Source organism: Ailuropoda melanoleuca, chromosome 3, assembly GCF_002007445.2.
Source record: "Ailuropoda melanoleuca isolate Jingjing chromosome 3, ASM200744v2, whole genome shotgun sequence".
NCBI lineage: Eukaryota > Metazoa > Chordata > Mammalia > Carnivora > Ursidae > Ailuropoda > Ailuropoda melanoleuca.
This window is the reverse complement of record NC_048220.1, coordinates 138,665,258-138,689,750: the sequence shown is the minus strand read 5'-3', so window position 1 is coordinate 138,689,750 and position 24,493 is coordinate 138,665,258. Positions and strand designations below refer to the sequence as shown.

At 43.5% G+C, this 24,493-nt stretch overlaps 1 protein-coding gene across 1 annotated transcript in view; it reads right to left on the bottom strand.

Annotated features, from left to right (window-relative positions):
• Nucleotides 1–24,493, bottom strand: part of CTNND2 (catenin delta 2) — a 966,176-nt gene that overhangs the window by 278,026 nt on the left and 663,657 nt on the right. The window contains exon 10 of the mRNA XM_034657085.1: nucleotides 3,911–4,043. Coding sequence (XP_034512976.1) covers nucleotides 3,911–4,043 — 133 coding nt within the window. The remainder of the gene's footprint in view (nucleotides 1–3,910; nucleotides 4,044–24,493) is intronic.

Below are 24,493 nucleotides of genomic sequence, written 5' to 3'. Positions count from 1 at the left end.
CCCTATCCTGACCCTTTCCCCTTGCCAGGCCTCTTTAGTGGTTCCTCAACTACTCCTGTTCTGGTCGCATCTCAGTCTGGCTCTGAGCTCTTCGTGGAAAACCCTCCTGTCTCATTTGTAACTGACTGTTCTGGCCTGGGTCCGGGTACCCCGTGTCCACAGACACCTCAGTCACGGTGGTTGCCAACTGCCCACCCCAGGTCTCTCCCCCTGGCTCCACCTGCTCCTTGGAGCCTGCTGCAAATCCACGTTCACCAGACCAGGAGGAAAACTTAGGGATGGGGCTTTCACCTGCTGATTTATGGACATGAATTCTCAACTTCATACCTATGAGATCAGGCATCATTTGGAACAGAGCTGAATTTCTTAGCTTCATTACATGAAAACCGTACTAAGCACCGTAATAAGGAATGTAGAAAGGCATGATTTATGACCCTCCACATAGAGGAGATTTAATTCCGCCTTTTGTTCAGTGGTCTATCCATTGTGTGAGCAAAGTCAATACCAATAATGAAATGCAGACTGAAGAGCTAAATCAATTCAGTAAAATGCAATAGAAAGGCTAGGAGCCGGAGTACGTTGGAAAGGCGAGTGCCTGCAGGATTAGTATTTGAACAACAGGTAATTACAAAAATCAATACCTGTGTATGAAAACATGACAGGCAGCCATCCGTCACAAAGGGAGAACCATTACGAATGGTTTGGGCTCTGAGTTAGGATGAGAACTCAAGGCACAACTGTGCCAAGTCCCTATCAGAGGTTATGTGTGTATAAGCTTGAGTGTGTGTGTGTACACACACGTGTGCTCCCCATGTGACTGAAGGAGCAAGAAAGGGAAACTCCAGGTGGCTCACTTGGTGTTTTATTTAGGCATGTGTGGGGTGTCGGGGTGGCTCAGTGGGTTAAGCCTCTGCCGTCAGCTCAGGTCATGATCCCAAGGTCCTGGAATCAAGCCCCACATCGGGCTCCTTGCTCAGCGGGGAGTCTGCCTCTCCCTCTTCCCCATCCCCCAGCCCGCTTCTGCTTTTCCTCCCTCTCTCTCTCCCAAATAAATAATCTTTAGGCGTGTGCACCAACCCTGTCCCTTCAACTTACCTTTGCCAACTTTGGTCTCATTTTATCAATGTGGATCAGGAGCTGCCCTCAGTCCTACACGATTCTTCCCATCTTTCTACTCCCAGCCTCCCGGGAACCAGGACAACATTCTCATGAGGTCCTGGCCGCATCTGGAACCTGGGGTGGGGTGGGGTGGTGTGGGGTGGGGTGTGTGCAGTGGAGGACGGATGTCAATGAGATGAGCCACTGTGCTATATGCCGGCTGCTGGAAGAATCTGCAGGCCGCGAGAGGACACAGGCAGCCTCGAGGACACCCCCGGTGAAGATCAGAAAAATAAGCCCCTGTGCACACACAGACATACAATACAGTAACTGGTATTTTAAATAAAGTAAAAGGAAGGAACTTAAGATGAACATAAAAAAGATACAAAGTAACTCCAATGTTCTGTGTTTCTGACCAAAAAAGAACACGAATGAGGGAATGAATATGTGAGCACTAAGCAGTTTGCATGCATTAAGTTGTTTAGGCCCCACAAAGACTCCACAATAGAGGTATCAGCAGCTCTATTTTAAGGACTGAGAGGACAATCAGCTTGCTCGAGGAGGTACAGCTGGTGAGAGCAGGACAGCAGCACCGGTAGATGCCTCTGTCGGACGTGGACTCTGGGCCCGTCATCGATTCCCCCCACCAACTGCACCTCCTCTTGTCTGCCCTGGGACGTGGGGTGCTTCTGATGCGGCCACACCCAAGTCCACACCCAAGTCCACAGCCCGTCGCCGGGTGTCAGTGCCACTGAGAGGCTTCAAAGCCAGTCCAAGGATCATGTAGACAGAGCCCTTGGGACCAGTGGCTTCACACTGCCCCGGGCAATGACCTTTGCACTGGCTGTACTGACTACAGGACTCTTTATAATAAAGATTCAGACTTTTTTTAGATGTTTGGCTTCCAGCAACTTTCAAACCTCCCTCTCCCCCTCTGCCCACATCTGAGCAAGTGATAAGAAAGCCTGATGCTTCGGCTGGCATCACAGGAAGTTCAAATCACACCAGCCCCTGTCCACATAGTGAGAACCTCACCCTGGCTCCACCCCATAATTACCATAATCACCATAAAAACCCAAGCCAACTTCCTTTCCTGCTCTAAAGCCATTTTCAGTCCTGCTCCGGAGCCACCCTGACCATTCCAAGAAGCCTCATTATGTGAGTAACCCACGTTTTTGTATTTTCTGGGTGTATGCGTGGTGGCATCAGTCTTCACTTCAGAACCACGATCCTGCTTTTGTAGGGGTATCACAATACTCTGGATCCAACCTTATGCTAACAACGGAATCAAATGCTTCCTTGGCCTTTAAAGAAGCCCTCAAAGTTGTAACCTTGCAAAAATGATGGTACGTAATCCCCTAATCAGAAATCTGTCCAGCATTTTGAGTGGCTCTTTTGTTTTCTATTAAAGGCATAGAAGGATTGAGATAAGTTCCGTTTGGGACAGAAGCCACATAACTTTAATTTATTTTTAGATCATTTAATGTAATTTCAATAGTATTGTATGACCTTTTAAATGTATCTTAGATGAACAATATTTGTCTTAATCTCAATGTTGGCACCGTTGACCTTTGGGACTGGATGATTCTTTGTTGTGGGTGCTGCCCTGTGCATGTGAATTTTAGGGTGTTCTCAGCAGCCCTAACCCTGCCCACGACACGCTGATGGCACCACCACAGCCCTCTCCACTAGTGACACCCACAGATGTCTCCAGATGTTGTCAGCTGTCTCTTGGGAGGCAAAATCGCACCTGGCTGAAAACCACTGTCCTATATTCAATCCACAAAGACATGTGACTTTTCTGATAAGTCCTTTGAGTCCCAGTGGAAGACAGAAAGAAATGATGAAAAGCTGCTAGGCTATATCTATCCCAGTGCAAGCAAGCAACATTTATAATAAATTGCAATTATATCTCCAAAATTCTTCTTTCCACTCTTAAACTAATTTCAACTCATCCTCAAAATTACTTCCATGCAATGGAGATGACTCTTTATAGCTTATCAAATCTTTTTTAAAAATTTGATTACTCAGCAGACTATATGCAAACACTTGTCCCTTGCCTAAAAAAAATCAGAGCGAGCTATGCTGACCACTGTGCTTTTCCAGAAATATCACACAGCAAAATGTATATACAAAATATTCCAAGAACCAAAGCACCCTAACAGTTGTTTACATAATGGACACAGACAATATGCTCTTTCATGGTCCACACGTATCCGTATTACATTCACTGGTAATTTTGTAAATGGCTCAAAATTCTTGATTATAGCACAGAACTTGTTTATTGCCTAAAGCTCTCACCCTAGAAGTGAGTTTTCCAGGAAGGACAGATGATACCATAGGTTGACTGTAGTAATTTTGCAAAGTAAGATGATTTGTATTTCTTGAAGATTTCGAGGCAGAGAGAACTCCCGAGATGGAATTGGGAGGAAGAATACAAGTCCTATGAAAAGTCTAGTGTTAACACCAGCAGGGACCTTTGGTCACCTACTCCTCAGCACTTAAATATTAAAAAAGAAGGCACGTATTGCATGGAGCACTGGGTGTTATACGCAACTAATGAATCATCAAACTTTACATCGGAAACCGGGGATGTACTGTATGGTGGCTAACGTAATAAAAAATCATAAAAAAAAAGAAGACTATATGCATATGCATGCCAATTAATTAGTGCCATTTCAGTCTTAAATATGGATCTAAAATTGGACACACAGCTTGATTTTTCTTATTTCTTTCCCCTTTCAACATACTCTACAGACCTCAGGGGTGATGAATCTGCCCCCAGGCCCTTCAGAATCCAAGGAGTGCTTACCTCAGCTTTAATTTTGTTGTCTCCAAAACAGAGGTGCTGTAAGTAGGCTGCAGCGTTAGACTGGACCGAAGGAAACTGGTGTTGGAGCATTTGAATCACTTCCGGCAGTTCCGGGTCTCTCCATCCGAATTCTCTGAACAAGAGGAAGGCAGGAGAACATGAGAGAGAAATCATCCCACAGTGTCAACACACCGATAACCCATTTACGAAATGCACTTAAGAGTTTACGTGAAACTATTTCACAAATGGTCTTCTTACATACGTATCCACTGAAAAGCACTGGAAAGGACTTCCTAAGTAGATGGCTTGGAAGTGAATCTGTGTATACACATACTATCATATGCAGAATATATATATATATATATATAATCTTAAATGCATCAACTGAATTTACATGTTTACAAAGATTACCAAAAAATGACTTGAAGTGTCACATGATTTTATTAATATATACATTTTTGATTTGGGCTTAAATGGAGAATTTATAAGGTCACATTGGTTTTCTAATGTATTTTTTCAATGGCCTTCTCTAGGTACAGCGTTTAGCTAAATCATCAGACCAGAGAAAATATAACTGGATGGCTCCAATCTGAAACGCTGTGATAGCACTTGATACCATTTTTATTATTTTTATGATTGGTATTGTTGCTACTGTTATCATAATCTCTTCTTGAAAAATACACAGATTCCCTAAACGATTCTCTGGGGATAAAAAGAGAGCAACACGAAGACGTTATAAAAGGAAATTAAAGAGTTAGGTTTATTCATACAATGTTAATAAGCAGTTTTTTGCATTGTACAGTCTTCTTCTGTAATCCCCTTTTCACATCTGAGCTACTCCAAGAAGCTGGTTGTTTACTTCGTTTTAGCAAATATGCTCTGAGACATTTAAGTCCATCCCCAAACACAAGATTGATTGTACCATTATGCAAATGAATATTGTTTTATGAAATCAATCAGCTCAACCAGCTAGAACACGGAGCTAACAAGGCCAACTGTATGAATTCTATTTCTGTAGCAGGGAACCAATTTTTAACAGAGAAATAAAAAAGCAACCTCTGAGACCACAGATAAAAACTTGACCCCACATGCCACGAAAGGGTACTATTTATCCAACGGATAGGGTGGAAGAGAAATGAGGTGGCTTTACAATAACCACTCTTCTCCTGGAAAAACAACTCAAAAGCATACACCCTGTTGGTACCAGGTCAGTGCTGTCATCTGAGAAGAGGAGTCATGAAAAATGGGGCAGAGAAGGAACAGACAAAGGTTGAAAGTGTCCGGGTAGATTCTAACCTGTTCTCTTTATCTTCCCTTTATCACAACTAGTAGAGGTTGTCAAGCAAACCTTGGAACATGTTAGCACTCCCTTTATGGGCTCTGAAGACAATATGCAGTAGGACTCCTTTTGAATTCGCTCAGTTTTTAAGAGAAAGCATTTGATGGACTGTGCATTAAGTATTTAATAAATTTACATAACATTTTAGACAGCCACACATATTCTCAAAAAGGACATAGAGTACAGTAATATCTCTGCTACAAAATATCCGTAAGTGCTGATAGTCGGCAAACTACTGAAATTTTTTGGCTATGGGATCAAACTGAAAAACAATTAGGGATCGAAACACAGGAAGCCTCTTTCTCTTATTAGTTTAAGTTCCTTCTCTTGCATGATTCTAAACCACCTCGGCAACATCAAGAGAGCGCAGTCCTTCTGCTTATAATAGCAGCCAACTAAAATTCTGTTCTTTGTTCACATAAAATAAAAATCTACAGAATACCTATAAATTAAGATTAGCAGTGTCATATAGACCCTCGATGGCTAAGATGAAGTCAGGTGAGCCTGTGCTATCGGAAAGTGATTAGTAAAGAATTAAATTCAGCCTATATAATTAACCAGCTAGTGACTGCTCTATTAGGCTTATAAGGCATATATCAATACGTCTTTTGAACAAGATCTCTAGGGGAACAGTCCCAGGGATTCTGCACAGATGCACTCACATGGGTTCGTTTGTGTGGGTGCCTGTATATACACGTGTGCACGTACACACACACACAGCCCAAACTCAGAACAGGTGCACTTTGTAAGGAATCATGAGTCCAGGAGGGATCCAAGCTCTTCACTCTTGGTCAAAAGAAAGGCTGTTATCAGCCTCCCCTTGAAACCTCTGGAATCCCAGATATCCCCTCTACCCCATTACTGTCTCCCCAGACCTTTTCCTCACCTTTCACCCAGCTGACCAAGCCACCTCCCACCCACCCTTCTTCTTCCCCGAGGCATCTAAATAGGCACAAACACAAACCTAATTGTACCACTTCTCTGCTTAAAACCCTTCACTGGTTCCTACTGTCCTTGGCGTAAAGACCAGATAGTCCCATGGCTCGCCAGGCATTGCTGGACCTGCCATCTCCCACCTAGCCAGCCTTGTGTCCCACGGCCTCCCTGGGCCCCCTGCACTGGCCACACTGGCTGACAGCTTGGCTGTGCTCTCCCACCTCTGCTCCTGCCACCTGGAATGGTCCTGGCCCAGGGGCCTCTCACTCATATGCAGAGCTTGGGTTCTTTGGGGTTTCCTCAGCAAAGCCCTCTGTGAGTCCCATCCCATGGTCCTAGGGGGAGTGCGTCCACTGCATTGTGGACTGTGACCCATGATCACCTCCCTCTCCACGTGTGGTAAGCTCTGGGAGGCCAGGCTACAACTTTCTGGTCATGTTTGCTAACCAGCACGTATAATACCCCTGGTACATATTAAACATTACATAAATGTTTTGAAAGAAGGAAGGCACGAAGGAACGAGTGAAGCAAGCATCTTGGCAGGGAGAATGTTTCCTCAGTTCTACTGAGGTAGTTTCTCTGGCCAATTGGTCATTCTGGAATGTTCTCCCCTTCTCTGCCACACCTCCACCTACACTCACAGAGTCGTTCTCCATGCTGCCAATCTGAGCAGTCTTTTCTATGCATCAGTATAACTCTGATCTTAAACCCTCCAGCAGCTTCCTACTGCATCTAGGAAAACAGCCAACTCCTTCACTGGGCTTGGGAGGCCCATGCAGAGGACTCTTCCCTGTTTCTGAGCTGCCTGCACCAACCTCCACGAACTGCTTCCTTCCTATTAAAAACGGGACTCCTGTCCCCATCTCAAGATCCTGGTCTTTTTGGGGAGGCTTCACTCAGGACTTTGCATGGTGTTGTCTTATCTCTACTAGGTCTCAGTTCATATGTCTTGGAGGGCAGCTCCTGGAAGCTTCCAGCCAAAAAAGCCTGACCCCCTGAGTCATCTTACCCACTATCCTATTTTATCTACAATACTTAGGACTGTCTGAAATTCTCTTCCATTGCTTTTATGACTATAATTTATTCCCCCACCCCCACCACCCCATACTCTCTCTTGTAAGCTCCATGGGGACAATGATTTTTCCCACAGCGTGAAGAAATTCCTTGAGCCGCCGTGTCCTGATCATGTGAAAGTGGAGTCCCAGGGAGTACTCTGGGACCGAGTGAAAGGGGGTCAGAGAGCTCAGAAATCCAGGTAAGACTGAAGACAATAGTAAGTTAGTGTTTAAGATGACCTGATGTTTCCCAGCCTAAACCAGCTTTCCAGGAATCGGGCTGGAGTGGACGGTGTGTCCAGGCGTTTGCTTCTGGTTTCTTCTAACTGGCATTCCCCAGCCTCAGCCACAGCAGTGGGTACCATCGAAGAGGATACTAATGTTTTCAAATGCTTTTCTCAATTTCATGAGAGAGATGTTAAAGGAGCAACCCCCCCACCCCCCAGCTAAAGTTTGGGGGATGATTTATATCGAAGTCTCTTCTTTTGGAACAGTTTTGCTTCACTTAGAGGAGACAGGTGGATTTTGTTGTTGCCCGTGGAGACAGACTCCAGAGAAAGAACTAGGGGCCCTGAGGAAATAAAATGTCCTTCACATGAGGGCCAGAATTTGGTATATGATATGCTTTCTTCACATAAGGTCTTAATCCTTAAGGAGAAGGAACAGCTCACAAGACAAAGAAGTTCTGGAAAAGACAAATACCAATGAAGGAACAGTGCAGGTGAAGACGTGAGGTCATGGAGGGGTTGGCGGATTTGGGAAAAGTGTGTGCTCAGCCTGGCTGGGGAATGGTTAAAAAACAGGCTGTGGGAAGGAGGGCTGCCTGGGAGAGGGGATGGTGGAGACAGGGCTGGAAAGCAAGTCTGGGATGAGATCATGAGGGGCCTTTCATTCAGCTACAAAAATTCTGGTTCTGGTCTGTAGTCGGTATTGTGAAAAAGAAATTAAGAAAATTTAGATTTGTTTGGGCTTACAGAACAGCCAGAAAAATCACCTTAAGTAATAATGTGAGTGCACTAAACGTCAGTTGCCATGGTTCCCTGTTCACACACTTTAACTCTTTAATCCTTAAGTAGCCTTATGTGGTTTATTTTCATTTTACAGAGGAGGAAATTTGACTTACAGATGGTACGAACTTCAGTAGGAGAGCCAAAATCAGACTCTCACTGTCTGCTTTCAAATAGATAAATGTAACCAGATCACTCACTATGTGGCCTGCTGCAATCATCGCCTTGAAGTAATGTCCAAAAGAGGGATTTTTTTTTTTTACACAATGTCTCAAAAATAAATATGTTTAAAACAGTGTCCACAGGGGACATGCAGCAATGCCTGGAGACATTTTGGGTTGGAAGGTGCTCCTGGCATCCAGTGGGGAGAAGCTAGGAACGAGACCCAACATGCTAGAGTGCAAGGAACGGCCCTCTGCAACACAGAATGATCTGTCCCCAAACTGTCATTAGAGCCATGGCAGAGAAACTCTGGTCTAAACATGAACTGGATCTGATCCCTGGTGTTGAGTAAGCATGTGATAAGTCTCTCATTCCTTGATTATTTCAGTAGAATGGACACAGGATGTGGTGTCAAAATTAATTGGGCAAGTGTTTAGAACATGAATATCTGGCTTCCCCCCCTTCTAGCCCATAAATAAACACAAAATAGTCCCCCAGTGTTTGCTGGTCTTGGCTTCCAGGGATCGAATATAGCAAACAGTACCACCTATTTCATGGGATATGTTTTTAGATGACACGTGAAATAATAAATGTGAAAATGGTTGGTAAGGCATTAAGAGCTGGATATATACTAGAGATTGTTACCCTAAGATTGCGCTAAAGGAAATATGTCTGTATTTTGAAAATTTATATAATACCATTGAGTTTTTAAAAAATAACCATTTACTGATGTGTTTACTGACATTGGACGTGATACTTACACGAAGGAACGTTAAGTGTAAAGAGAGACACAGCTTTAGCTTATAATAAAAATTGTTAATGAAAATGTGCCATTTGGAAACTTTTTTTTTTTTTTTTTGCCCCCTATTCCCCTCCAGTGGCAGAGTACCCTGGTGGGCAAAGGTTCTTTGGCTGCGGTCGGAGTTGGTTCCAATCCTGCTCTACCATGAACCCTTTCTGCAGCCTTGGGCTCCTCCTCTCTGTGTCTGGTTTGCTGCAGTCTCCATTGGCTGGCATGTTCTTTCTCTGGAGTAAAGGTTCATTGAGCTCATCTCTCATAATGAGATAATAATTCCAACTTTCGAGTATTGGTAGGATGATCACAAATAATATATATGAACCCCTTAAAGCACGAATTGTGGACCCCTGAGAAACGTCCAGTATTCTATATAACTAGACGAAGAAGAGAACAAGAAATAAGAACCATCTACCATTTTCTACCAGAGCGAACTCCTAACTCTGTCTCCTTTGTGACTGGGCTTCACTTTAGAAATGTTAATGCAGCTGGAGAATATGCAAATGTAACCTTTTCTCCATTAAAACTTGTCACACAGACCAACAATATTGTGACAAAATCCTCACTCTTATATGGACTATCTGAGTTGTTAAAATTATAAGTGCTCTGCTCAGAGCTAAATAGCAAACAGTTTGAAATCCGTTACTACGTTAGGGCTGGCACAGAAACTGGAGGCTGGATGCCCTGTCACAACATTTTATCAAGTTTACTTCCGCACTGAAAAGAGCCCCAGGACAACCAGAGTCTTTGGGAATTCAAGATTTGATCTGACTCTTTGTGCTGGACGGACATCGCTCACTTTCACTGCAGCCTTGATAATTTTCGTGTGGGCAGTAATGTATGGACATTACTTAAAGGTATGAAAATCTCCCACCATTTATAAACTTTTGAACTCTCACAAAAAGTTTTAAAGACCCTTTTGGCTTTAACTTTTGCACCCAAAGCCATGAGGTGAGCTGTTTTGTTTTCGATTTGGTCTGGCTGATAAAGTTGGGGAGGCAGGGCTGGTGGTCCTAAGAATGTTAGATAGGTGGAAATTTTAATGGCAAAACAGAGATATTTTAACTCTTGCTGACGAAGGAGAGCTTATCCAGTGAGAAATACATGGAAGCATTACAGCCTTCATTCTCATTCCTGGATATTTTACAGCCCAAACCAAAAGCTGCCCTACGGGGTTTATCGTATTTAAACAACACATCTTTGCTTTTATATAAACAGCAGTATTGGAATTGGGACTGTCTAGAAAACAAGCTTAATTGTTTTAGTTTTTAGGAACAAATGGCCCTCTCGAAGTTCTACATTTTGGGAGCATGTAATTCCCCAAACTGCATCATAAGCATTAATTCACTCAGCCATGATGTCTCGACTTCTCTCCAGATGGAGCAGCCATGGTACAGCTTGTAGACGTGTTCAGCTCACAGGCACTAGATGCCCTCAGGGACCACCCAGCCAGGGCTTCTCTCCTGGGGATGATCCCCTTTTTATCTAAAATCTGCGCCACTAATTATGCTCTCCCTTTTCACAAACTATTGAGGCAACTCGCCCAAATCATCTATGATGATACGATAAAACAAACGAAAAATCAAGTACAAAAAAGAGAAAGAATTCAAATGTTACGAGCGTAAGGTCCGCATACTTGTTTCAAATGTGACTTTCCTTACAAGTAGCCCTGCCATCGGCAGAGAAATTAATAGGAGAGAACCGGGGCCATTCCTGTCAGTTAAGTGAAAGCACAGAATCCCACCGCTTTCTGCCCTGGGAAATCAGGAAGGAAGAATCTGGGACTCTCTATCTGTGGCTGGTCTCTGGTGAGGATACTGTGGTAGGCTGAATGAAGGCCCCAAAGGTACCCAGGTTCTAATCCCAGCAACCTGCGAATGTTACTTTATTTGGCAACATGGACTTCGCATAGACTAAGAAGGCAACATACCACTGAAATAAGATGCTATGTTGCTGTCTTTGAAGATGGAAGAAGGGGCCATGAGCCAAGAAATGTAAGGAACGCAGTTCTAGGAGCTGGAAAAGGCAAGGACAAGGCTTTCCCCCTAGAGCCTCTGGAGGCAGCATGGCCCTACTGACAGGCTGATTATAGCCCAGGGAACCTGATTGTAGACTTCCGGCTTTCAGCTCCGCAAGAGGATCAATGTGTGTTACTGTACATCATTAACTCTGTGTTCATTTGTTAGAACAGCCACAGGAAACAGACGCAGACATGGCCTTTATAAGCTGACATGAGACCACGCCACTGGAGAGACTCCAGGGAGGTGTGGGGAGCTGCTCAGATTATCCCAAGAGGCTCCACCTCCAACTCCTGCCTCTGGGAGTCCTCCCTGTGATGGCTGATGATCGGGTCAACTCATCTACGACTCACTCTGACTGACCAACCACCAGCTCCTGGTTATCTATCTGAACCTGCCACCTCTCTGGCCCGCGGCTTATTTCTGTTAGGACGAACAGCCTTCACTTCTCACCATACTCCTGCAGGCTGCCTGGCTTCCTGCTTTGTCCAAGGATTCAGCTATAAACCACTCACTCCTCCAGTCAAGGTTCGCTGAGTGGCCACCATGCACCTGTCAGAGATTCAGTACTGAACACAGCAGAAGTTCCCGTCCTTGGGGAACAACTTTCTAATGGTGATTGCCAAATTACTATTAAAGGAACAAAATATATTATTTGTCAGATAGTGTTAAGCATGTGGTGGGTTAAACAGTGACCCCTCAACAATCCATGTCCACTTGGGGCTTCGGAATGTAATTAAGGATCAAGATGAGATACTACTGGATGAGGATGGGACTTAAATCCGATGACGGGGTCCTTATACGACACATAAGAGGACACAGAGAAACACAAGGAGCAGAAAGCAATGTGCTGACAGAGGCAGGGACTGGAGTGATGTGGCTACAAGCTGGGGGTGTCAAGGGTTGCCTGCAGCCACGGGAAGCAAGGAGGCATGAACATTTTCTCCTTCAGACCCTCTGGAAGGAGCCAACTCTGCTGACACCTTGACCTGACTTCTGATCTCCTCAAATATTAGATAATTAATTTCTGCTGTTTTAAGCCACCTTGTTTGTTGTATTTTGTTACAGCAACCACAGGACTCACACAAGTGTAACAGGAAAAATAAAGCAAACGCAGGCAATTCCGGTGTACGTACACTCACACCCACGCTACAACCCACGGGCTATGTGGGGGTTGTTACTGTAAATACTGTGGCTATGGAACAGCGCCCTGAGAAGGTGACCCTGGAGCATAGACCTGGAGGTGGTGCCAGGTTCCAGAAAAGGAGAACAGAGACAAGACCCTGAGGCAGGAATGTGCGTGGCGTGTCAGACAAGCAGTGAGAAGGCCAGTGCCTGAGGTGGAGGGGTCCTGGGGCCACGCTGAGAGAGGCAGTGGGGGCCCAGATTACACAGGATTTATCAGTCACAGCAGGCCCTTGGCTTCCGCGCTGAGAGACATGGGAACCATCAGAACACTGCGATCGGATTCACATTTTTAGAGGATCACTTTGGCAATGGTTACATGGATGTATACATCTGTCCACACTTAGAAACTACAGGCCTAAAATGGCGTGTTTCTCATACATAAATTATACATTGACGAAGCGGAGTTTACAAGAGGTCCCTCTGGCTGCAGAGTTGAGAACAGACTCTAGGGGGCAGGATGGAACAGGAAACAGTTTTTGCAGGGACCCTGGTGAGGGTGATGGTGCTGAGCCCTGGAGGGAGTCTGGATGCAAGCTGGAGGCTGGGTCAGCAGCGCGTCATGATGGGTGGCCTACAGGGTGTGAGGGCAAGAGATGCCCTGTGGATTGCCACCATCAGCCCTCCTCCCACCAGCGCTCCCGTTAACTGGGGACTCCTGTCACCTCATCCATCATGCCCTGCCTGGGGACAACAGGGTGGACTGGCCAGGCTAGGACCCACGTTGGGGCACTGGCATGTATGATTTCAGAATAAGGACGAGCAATTTCAACTAGCAAGTTTCCTACTGGCTGCTGGAGCGGAGACACAGAAACAATAAAATCATGAGGAAATGGCTCCTTTCCCAACTATTACAGGTCCTGGGTGCCTTAAATAAATCTTAGCCAAGCAATGGGCTTTTTCTCAGAGTTCAGTTGATTAGGACCAAGAGGGAAAAACAATGAAAAATGATTAGCAAAAATTTATGCTATTATTTATTAATTTAAATCTCATGTATTTTTTTAAAGGTTTTCTTTTTTTTTTTTTTTTAAGATTTTATTTATTTATTTGACAGAGATAGAGACAGCCAGCAAGAGAGGGAACACAAGCAGGGGGAGTGGGAGAGGAAGAAGCAGGCTCATAGCAGAGGAGCCTGATGTGGGGCTCGATCCCATAACGCCGGGATCACGCCCTGAGCCAGAGGCAGACGCGTAACCGCTGTGCCACCCAGGCGCCCCATTAAATCTCATGTATTATAAGTACGAGTGAATTTCTGCTTCTATTGAGGGTCTCAATATTCTAAAAATCTGTTAGATGGCAAAGAATATTATCAATTATACTGTAATACCTTTCAGTATCAATAAAATTCAAAATACTATTTTTTATCTATTAATACGCTAGACTTTTTCAATAAAATATGTTCCACAATGAAAAATCAACTTCCTACATATAAGCATTTAGTTGCCCTGGAAATTCTAAAGGCTGTGTTTGGTGGTAATAGCCCAAGGGAACAAAGGACAAATTAGTACCCATAAACTATCCCTTGTAAGTCATAACGACTTTATGGAAAACGTTTATATTCTACGCCTACGTACCCATTTTAAAACTAACAGTCTGTGGTGCTTCGTAGAAAAATCATCTGGACCTGTGACCCTTCAGGGGGAACGGAGGGAGGGATCTGATGCCCACAACCCAGGTGAGGGTGCAAGATTCTAGTGTTCTAGAGCAATGGCGTTTACTTTGTCAATAGCGGCAGAGATCAGGATTTTGCCTCACGATTAGATTAGGAATTTGAGAAAAAGCCACAAAGGCCTTGATCACCCCCAGAAAGTTCTATTATATGTGTGTGTGTATTAAAGGAAACTTAATATGAAATAAAATTAAAAATGGCCTAGAAATATACTGCATATAAATTACAGAATGGAGCACGCTTTCTTATAAATTAGGTAATGATATCACCTGACAGTTCCCTGTCAAAAAAAATCTTTAAAAAAAGAGCTTTTAATGATTCTTTTTATGAAAACTTCTGAACTTCTGATAAAAGCCATAATTACACAGGTAAACACATTTTAAAAGCAAGAACACCGTCTCCAAAGACTGCACGCTAAGTTCCCTGTCTGTGGAAGTGAGAAACGTCCTCAGCACCTGTCGCGGTGTCTTTAGAACGTAAGCTGTGAGGCTGTAATGGAGGGTTGATTGCTAAGCAGGGTCCAGGGTTGGTATCTAGTGATATCCATCGTTGGTGTTGGTCCTGCAGATGTTGGTAGCATGTTTCACACATACAATTTCATCTTTTGTCACCTTATTTTAGTCCTCCAAAGAATGACAACTCAATTTATTTCAGGTAGCACTGAACAGGGATGCCTCCTTTAAAGAAAATCTCAATAGAATCTAACAAAATTTAGTTCAGAAGAGGTAGCAGGTGAGAAAGATGTCTGAAGATACTCTTTAAAGTGAAGTAACAAGTCATCTGAAAAGAGCACCCACGCATTGTCTCCTTCTAGGAGTATTTGAGAAGGCTTTTTATGAATCAGGAAAAGTTCTAGGTCTTGGGGATATGAATACTGAGTCCTGACCTCAACCTGCTTATACTTTAGCCGAGAAGACAGATTCTAAATAAGCAAGAACCATATACCAAATAAAAGATATTATTCAAAAAATGCCAGAACTGGGGCGCTTGGGTGGCTCAGTCAGTTAAGCGTCCAATTCTTGATTCTGGCTCAAGTTATGATCTCAGGGTTGTGAGGTCAAGTCCCACATCGGGTGAGTGTGGAGCCTGCTTGGGATTCTCCCTCTCCCTTTCTCCCTCCTCCTCCTCTTCCTCTCTCTAGGGGGAAAAAAAAAGCCAGAGCAGCATTTAAAGCCAATCTAGTTGGTTCTTTCCTTTTGGATAGTGCTGGATTCAATCAATCCAAAGGATGGCAGAAACAATTATTACTAACTTTTTACTAAATAATTATACCATCATGAAAAATCATAATAATGCCTTATAATTTCCAAAATTTTTATATGTGCATTTAATTGGAAGGGACTTTACCTAGCATTTCCCATGCTTATTGTTCCCATGCTTATTCCCAGACTATTTAGTGACTTGACAAAGGTCACAAGTGGATTAGTGCATGGAACCTGGTGGTCAATCATCAAGGTTCGAAGCTTATTCAAAGTTACATTCAAAGTTACATTAAAAAATATCTCCTCCCTCAGTCTGCTCTGCAATGCACACGGACTCTAGTTCCAAACCTTGATTTCTGCCATGACTTGTAGTGGGCAATAATGTGGGAGCAGAATTACCTAATAGAGAAAGCATGTTATTTAAGTAGGAAGAGAACACTTATTCTAATGGCCTTATAGATTAATTTCCTGAGAAGCACAGTGTCATATAGTAGAAGGGGACAGTATTCAAGAAGGGAAAGCTTTTTTTTTAAAAAAAAAGTGAATTAATTGATTTAAAAAAATCTCTACAACCAATGAGGGGTTCAAACTCACAATCCCATGATCAAGAGTCACATGCTGTACTGACTGAGCCAGCCAGTTGCCCCAAGAAGGGTAAACTTTAAAAAGCATGTCATTAGCTATGTCAATGCAATCCAACCAAGACCATCAGGACCACACCTGGGGTTGAACAAAACTGATCTCGTTGCTCCTAACCACAAGAAAGAACCCCCCACCCCCCATGGAACTGCGGGGTATTTTAATAAGATGGTATTAGAGCAGACTTATGGAATCTGGACTTGGGTTAGGCACTTCGGGGGCAGGGCCTGGTTCTGGATTGGCTGTTGCCAGGATGCGACTCAGTATCTTCGAGATTCTTAAGATCTAGGAGGGAAGACTAAAGCAAGGTTCCAACTGTGATTGGCGAAGAAAGAGCAGTCATCGCCATCAGCCTGGACAGGTGGCTGTTTCCATCAGTTTTGTGATGTGGACAACGTTCATGTTTTGTCTGAGTTCAGACGTGACTATGGAGGGGTCTACATTTTGTTTTGACCCACCATTGTCAGAGTGGCCTTGTGTGATGCTGATGTTCTGTGAAATTGTTTATGCTCAAAAGAACACCCAGGCCAGCTGTGGGTGCCGGGCCAGCTCCTGGCTGCCAGGGGCTGCTCTTCTCTTTCTTGGCCACACAGCCTGGGGCTGCTCAGTCAGGAGACTCACAGGTCCTCAGAAAGGGAAGGGAAGGTGCCAGAGATCAACGTTCCTTCTGCCTCTGGAGAAGTGGCATCCTGGGGGTTAAAGCAGTGTTGTTAAACTCTATGTGATACCAGAACCACAAGTGAGAAGAGAAGAGAAGAGAAGAGAAGAGAAGAGAAGAGAAGAGAAGAGAAGACAAGAGAAGACAAGAGAAGACAAGAGAAGACAAGAGAAGAGAAGGAGCCAGTTGTATTTTGTCCCCGTGAAGCTACATTCCGTCTACACCTTTTTGTGTGTGTGTGTACTTGGGCTGGTTATTTTAAAATCTCAGGACAGCAAGTCTGACACTTGAAAGTAAGCACTGATGAATGACTTCATGGGTTACATCTCTTGGAATTTTTCTGTTGTTGTTGCTACTGAAATGCATCAGGAATGGGAGGAAAGCTTTTGGGTATAGTCGCTGTTTAGCTGCCAGAGAAGGAAAAAACAAAGGAAACAACTCTAAACAGTCACTAGTGACTATGTCACAAAACAACCCAAACACACGTAGCTAGGTTTGTTTCAATTTGCCCTTAAAGGAAGTATAAAGAAGCTATGATTACTTGGGCACAGTCTTAATACTAGAAAAAGAGAAGTGCTATGTCCTAGCAGCCATTCATAAGTATCCCTCATCAGTAGACATTAAATGCAAAGGAATTCCATGCACAGGCATTTTCTTTTACCATATTTCACATTACTTTTGTGTCTGGATTTTTCTAAATATAAAATGTGGAGGGGATATAAATATATATATATTTACCCCTCATTTTGAATAAGATAGCTAACAATGGGTATTTATTAGTAGTCCCCGCAGATCATGGGTAAAAGGGTATGGACAGGTCAGCTGTCTGCCATTATCCTGGAAGATTCCATATCTGTGCAACTGAATGCATTAGCAAGCCTCTTGTTAAAAGTGCCATCATAAAAAAAAAAAAGACGCTATTCATTTCCAGATAACAGTGTCCCATTACCTTTAATTTCTATCCATTGATAAAGTCTTAGACTCGGCTTTTATTACCTCTGTGTCTGTCTACCTCTCAGTAGAACGGCTGTGATTAATTTGAAAATTAATTGAAAAGTTTGCAATGAGTTTAAAAGATACTTTCTGTTATTGCTGCCACAGACTTTTATAATTTAACGGGCAGGATGGCTGACAAGGCTGATGGAACATGTCTGATTACTGGAAAAAAGAGCAAGTAGCAGAGAAGTATAGTCTTATTTATGCAAATAATAAAAGTGCATAACATTTCTTTTTATCTTTTTCACTAATTAAGAATTATGATTTCTTCATTAAGTGTTTCTTTATTCACTAGCAGAACGTTTTAAGTTCTATCCACAGCTGTGAACTGAAGCCACAAGGAAGCAAATCACTTGGATCTTAAAGAATGCTAATTTAATATCTAATTGTTGAGCACATTTATTTTTTCTTTGTGGGAAGGGACTGAATACAAAAACCGGGCAGAGCCTGACTTCATATAACAGTAGACGCTCCCAAGCCTTGTTGGCCCGCGGGGTCCTCTGTAAGTTGCTCATGGTGCCCCCTGGGGCCAAAAGAAATGCCTGACAGCTCCATTTATCAAGTGGCCAAGTCCGAACAACTTCAGAACTGTCCATGCCCTAACCAGCTAACGCCTCTGGGGCGCGGCTCAGCTTCCCCAACCTCAGAATCAGACGCCAGGGCCTTCAGTTCCTCCCAAAGCTGATTTCCACATGGTGCTTGCTTTTTATGAGCCAATTCTCTGAAAACCCAGGTCTGCATGGTTATGACATCATCAAAAGGAATGTGACACAATTCAATTTTGAAACTGAACTAATTCAAGCTCATGCTTCTCTTGGTGTCCGACAGACGGTTTATTTCTCTTGAAAACGGAAACTAGCGGGAGGAGCCCCTGAGTTTGCCGTGTCGTCCTGGGCCACCTTGGAACGTGGTGTTGGAGCAGCGGTAAATGAATGGTTCTTCCCACTGCTATGGCCACAAGCTTTATCTTGTAAGACTTCAACTCAGAATTTCAACGAAGAGACACAGTAGTTAAGTTCAGTGAATAAACACTTGTCATTTGGGAAAATGTTCTTCCTCTTCTGTAACAGCTTTTCCTTTTGTAAATGTTTTGAAATGTATTTTTTTAGGACTTTTAAAGACCAAAATCACAGCATTCCTTAACGGTTCCTTACGTATTTAAAAAAATGCTTACAACAGAATTTGGGGGAGATACCAACATTTAAGCTTGCTTTCTCTCTCTCTCTCTTTTTTACCTTAGCAAGAGTAGAGTACAGCGGGATGCGATGCTCATGGCAAAAATACCACTTTGGTGGCAAGGACGTTACTGAAAACGCTTATTATATTCGGCATGCCCTTCACTGTCTGAAATGACTATTAAGGGTTTCCTTCTTGAACTTGATTTTAAGGGACCTCCTTCATACCCACTTCCAACCTTTTCCCCAGGGTGTGTTGGGCTCTATGGACTTCGATTGCAGAGAGTGAGGTCACATGAGAAACAGGAGAGCCACAGAAAGCAAACGAGTTCAGTGACTTGAAGACCGTTCTCAGATGAACGTAACAGGCACTCTAGACTTACCTGCCCTGGAGTAATCAGAGATTGTACAGAGATAAACTTTATCCACTACCTCTGGAGACAATCATAGATTAATAATCTGGGAGAATATCTCCTTACATGACTTTACCATAAGCATGGACTTCGGTTTGTACAAGCAGAAGTCAGCCTGGCAAGAGCTCCCATTAGTGAGCGAGCCCTGTGTGCCCCCCACAGCTCTGGGTGCCTTACCCACTTCATACCCACCACATTCCCATCTGGGCAGTACCATTAGATCCCCTATTTTATAGCTGCTAGGTTGTGGTGCAGAAAGCTTTAGCAACTTGCCCGAAATCCCAGAGACAATCAAGTGATGGATCCAGAATTAAAATGTAGGCAGACTCACTTTGAAACCCACCCTCCTAACCAAGCTGTTGCCCTGTCTAACCAAACATTTCTCGTTATCATTTTTACAAACAACTAGAAGTTAGAATGCACATCTATCCCTCAGAAATTTCATTAGAAGAAGGTAAAATTCATTTACTTTAGGACCAACCCCATGTTGATTATGTATGTTTCAATGGCAATGGCTTTCTTTCTTTAAATCAAGACTCGTATCATTTGAAAATTATCAATAAGACACAGAGACATTTTATGCTACTGACTTTTGTAAAGCAAGGAGGTTATGTTTAAGCAAACATCTCTCTTATGCTTTGTCCATTTACGGCTTCAGGCAGCCTCATTCCAAGGATTCCAGAACTCAGAGTCAGGTGGGACAGAAAAGGAAAGGTCTTTCCTGGAGAAAGATCACTGCTCTCCACCAGTTCTTAAACACAATCCTTTTCTTTTCTTTCATGACCTGGTCTCTAAATTTTACTTAGCCCCACAGGGGGCCCATTCCTCCAAATTCCTTCCAAACTTGTTATGTTCTGCATTCCTCTAGCTTTTGCAAGTCACATGGGATTCATTCAATTAATGACTATGATGTCAAATACAATCGGCCGTCTGGAGGTTTATGTCTGCAAAGACTTATGCTGCTTGAAGTGCAATAAATAACACCTTCCAGATAGAAAACATTTTCCTAATTTGTATTATTCTTCTAACCTTAGTGTTTTCCTGTTTAAAGCTTCCCACAGGGATTTGCTATGCCAATCAAAATCTTCTGGTTGGAATTAAAAACAGGTATTTTCTTTAAACAAGGTCTGATATAATACCCTCAGTGTATTCATACTACATTCATTTGTATTTATTGGTGCAATATATTACCTTGTCCCAAAACTATTTGGTATTTTCTATCAAGATCCCCCATAATGACCAGAAAAATGCCTTCCATTGAGCAGATTCAGAAAATAATGCCTGTATAAATCTAATAGGCTAAAATCTTGACTGGATTTTTAAAATGTACATACATCACCCAGCTTTAACATACAGAGTGATAAGCCTTAGTCGCTGCTCAATAAATGTTGGTGGTCAATTAAGTTTTCTTCCCCATGACTCTGTGGGGCAGGGCCCATGATTATCTCTACTTTACATGTGAGGAAACTGAGGTTCAGAGAGCTTGAGAGACTTGCCCAGTTTGTTGGAAGGAAGCCTGAGGGTCACCTTGGTTTCAGTGAGTCCATACCCTGGGCTAGCTGCATGAAGCAGAGCCCATCCCGTCCGTGGCTGTGGTTCTCAGGGTTGGTTAAGGAAGGCGGAATCCATGTGAGAACAAAGGAGGAATTTAACCATACATAGTGCACAGAACACTCTTTGCCATAACAGAACTGAACACACTTGAACTTTCTGGTGCTCTCCAGGGAGTATTTGACTTCTAAGTGTCAGAGGTGTAGACTGCTCAGAGGCAAGATCTCAAGGAAGGCTTTCGTCCACTAAGGTCATGGGAAGTGCGTATTTCTTCAAGCTGTGAGAACACTCAGATTCATTTTATGCAGGTGGATACAAGAATAAGAAAGCAGAAGAATAGGGCCAGTTTTTTTTTTTAACTTCAATTAGAAGTGTTTAAGATCTATAAAATATTTCCTGAGTTAGGAAAAGCAGGCATCATCCCCCTTTGCAGGTTCGAAAATAATTATGATTGGTTAAAATATTACACACATTTTGGAAGTCCAGATAGAAAGTGCAGAAGGCACTACTTGAGGTGAGAAACACTGCCGACTCAGCTGAGTACCTTCATTTCACACAGTCGTGTCAAGTGGCTTGGGTTGCTGTTGTCCTTTAAAATTTGTATTCTGCCCGTTTCTTGACTGCATTATTTGTTTTTTGGTTGTTGAGTTTGATAAATTCTTTACTCTGGATGACACCGGAGCTAGAGGTTTACAGATACGTTTTAAACACCTTTCCTTCATCCCCTCTTATGTACGTGTCACCTGTGAGTTCTTCTAGATATGCCTTCGACTTATTTCTGTTCTGAGTCTCTGCTATATCTGAGACTTTAAGTTTACTGCTTATTGTGTGACTTAGTACTTCCTTGATGGTTAAGTAGAAAAGGGGAAAGAAGGCCTGGACTAGCAATGGGGGGAGGGGATGAAACACGACCTTACATTCTGGGGAACGTGTCCTCGTCCCAACTGCAGCAAGGACTCCCAGGTCCTTTCCGCTACAGGCGGGCCTCCTCCTACCGCAGAACATCGTTCCCAGAAAGGAGAATCTGTATTTGCCGGTTGCGCAAACAACCCCACCAGAACTTTAGGCAGGCAAGTGAGTGACAGAGAAGCATCTTCGGATCCTGGCATTTTTCATGTTCGTTGTACAGTTGTGGTGGTATCAAATATTTTTGGGAAAAGACTCTTGGAACGAAAATCACCTTATTAGAACATAAAGAAAAATTCAGTCTTGTCTCATTTTCTCTCAAATGCAAAATCCAGAAAGTTGTCATGAACATAAAGGTGACCCAATCTGGGAGGATGCTGGCGGAGGGAAGGATGGGCACTGTTATCTCGGGAGAACACAAATATTTATAAGAGACCGCTTCTTCAATAGCTGTTGGCAAAAAATAACAATGCAAATAAAAGAATGATATTTAAGTTCCTCCCTCTCTCCTCACCATGCCACATGCAATCAGACATGGGAACCGTAAACTCAATTTCCAAGGCAGTCCCATCTCCACAGACTCATTAGCTCTTGCTTTGAAAACTGTGATATTTCCTAATGGGCTCTCTCACTACAGGCTGGAGATACCATCACCCCCAGTTTATCCTGCACACCACCGCTGCTATGATGCTTCTAAAGCAAACTAGAATGTCTTACTGACCTTCTAGAAACTCTCCACTGCACTCTGTCCCTCACAGAACTGTGCTCCAGGTTGGACCCCGTATGCTGACCCCTGTGTAGGTCCCTACATGCGTCTGGCACTTCCTCCATTGCTAATGTGGGTCATTTCCCATCTGCTTGAGAATTAGGACCTGTAAAAGCTCTTTCCTGATGACAAAGTAGTTGATAATATCCATAGGTGATATTGGTATGTTAACGCAGATATTCAAGATATCGTCTGTGGGGCACCGCATTCTGGAGAAAACACTGTCTAGTTCTTGGCACTATGGAAATTTCTCAGGCCTCTTTTGTGGCAAGCAAGCAGACTCTGTGGCACAGGTCCCACTGAAATTGTACACGTATCTATCTAATCAGTTAATGATGGTTTTCTCCACTGGGGAAGTAAACTGAAGGGGGCAGGAGTCACGCCATGTTCAACTCATTCCAATGCTCCTGGCGGCCAGCACACTGGCTTTTTTTATTGNGCCAGCCTCATACCTCAGGCTTAATAGATTTTTCTCTAATAAACCCCAGACATCAGAGTGGTGCAAAACCCTTCCCATCAGGGGACCCGGCATATGCCGCATCGTAACAAGGTCCACAGGCTAGGCAGGCGACAGACATGCAGTGCGGAGGGGCTGGAGAGCTGGCAGAGTGGGAGCATTTGGAGGGGCTGGCTTAGACCCTGCTCTCCTTTCCCTTCTCCCCGGAAACACAGCGGCTTCCATCTGGTTACCACAAACCCCCTTAAAACATTAACTCGTCAACACTGCACAACAAGTGTATGCTCAGGCACCAGGCGGGGAGTCAAATTATTCAAGGTCACACAGGAAAGCCTTAGAGAAACTGAAAAAGGCAGCAATTCCTCCTCCAAGGCAAGAGAATCTGGTAATCACTAATTCCTTGTGGAGATAAAGCGACCCCATCACGGTAAGTTTCACTTTGTCTGCTCTTTTCACTTTCACATGCATGTGCTCATGTGCCCCCCCACTTTTTTTTTTAAGTGAAGTTTATAAAAGCTATCCAGTTATTTTTTCAGCTTTGAAGTCACCGCATCTGCGGAAAGGTAGAAAGAAGGAAGACCATCTTCACCATAACCAGGAGAAGGAGCAGTCATGCTTCTAAAGTTTGGGAAGTTAGAAACATAATAAGACAACCCCAAGAATTTTAGGTCATATTTAAAAGCATTTCTATTTTGATATTTTGTGAAGTTTTGACCAAGGTGTATTTAAACAGAAATATTCTGTATGTTCTCTATAATCTTTCCATTTATTCCTTTTCTGCTTCTGATTTCCCTCTGATACAAAAGATCGGCCAATGAGAAGACTGTTGGGTGTCTCTCCCCTTCTTCATGTATCACTGCTCTATGAACCAGTGTGTCCTCTTTACAGACATTGCGATGGTTAGTTTTAGATGTCAGCTCGATGAGGCAACAGCACCCAGTTATTTGACCAAACACTAACCTAGGTGTTGCCTTGAGGTACTGTGTAGATGTGGTTAACACGGGCAATCCCGCCAACTTTAAGGAAAGCAGATTTACCTTCCAAATGTAAATGGGCCTCATCCAAGCAGTTGAAAGCCCATAAGAGTAAATGTGAGCTTTCCAAAAGAAATTGTCTCAGAGCTGCAGCATCAACTCCTGCCTGAGTCCAGCCTACTAGCCTGTCCTACAGATTGGAGACTTGCTAACCCCCACAATCGCAGGAGACAATTTCTGAAAATCTCTCTTCAGTGTGTATACATATATGTATATACACATATACATGTATACGAACTTACATACATGCATATACATACATGCATATACATACATATATGTGTAAGAAGCTTCCAGCTCCTTTCCTGCCCAGTCCTCACACCCACTCCTCACATCAAGAGCGGAGTCCTTCCCCATGAATCTGACTGGGCTGAGTGATTTGCCTGCACTCGCAGAAGCCTTGCAGCTTTCTCCTCAGTCTCATGGGACATTCACTCTGCGACTGTCCCCCATGGACCTCGGCCACACGGAGCAGGTGTTCAGGTCACCTGCCCCAGCTGAGCTTCCAGCTGGTGACCACCGCCAACGGCCTGCATGGGGCTGCACCATCTCAGAGGCTCCAGAACAGGCCTCCTTGGCGTAAGGATGACTTGAGCTGATTATTTTGGAGAAACCACAG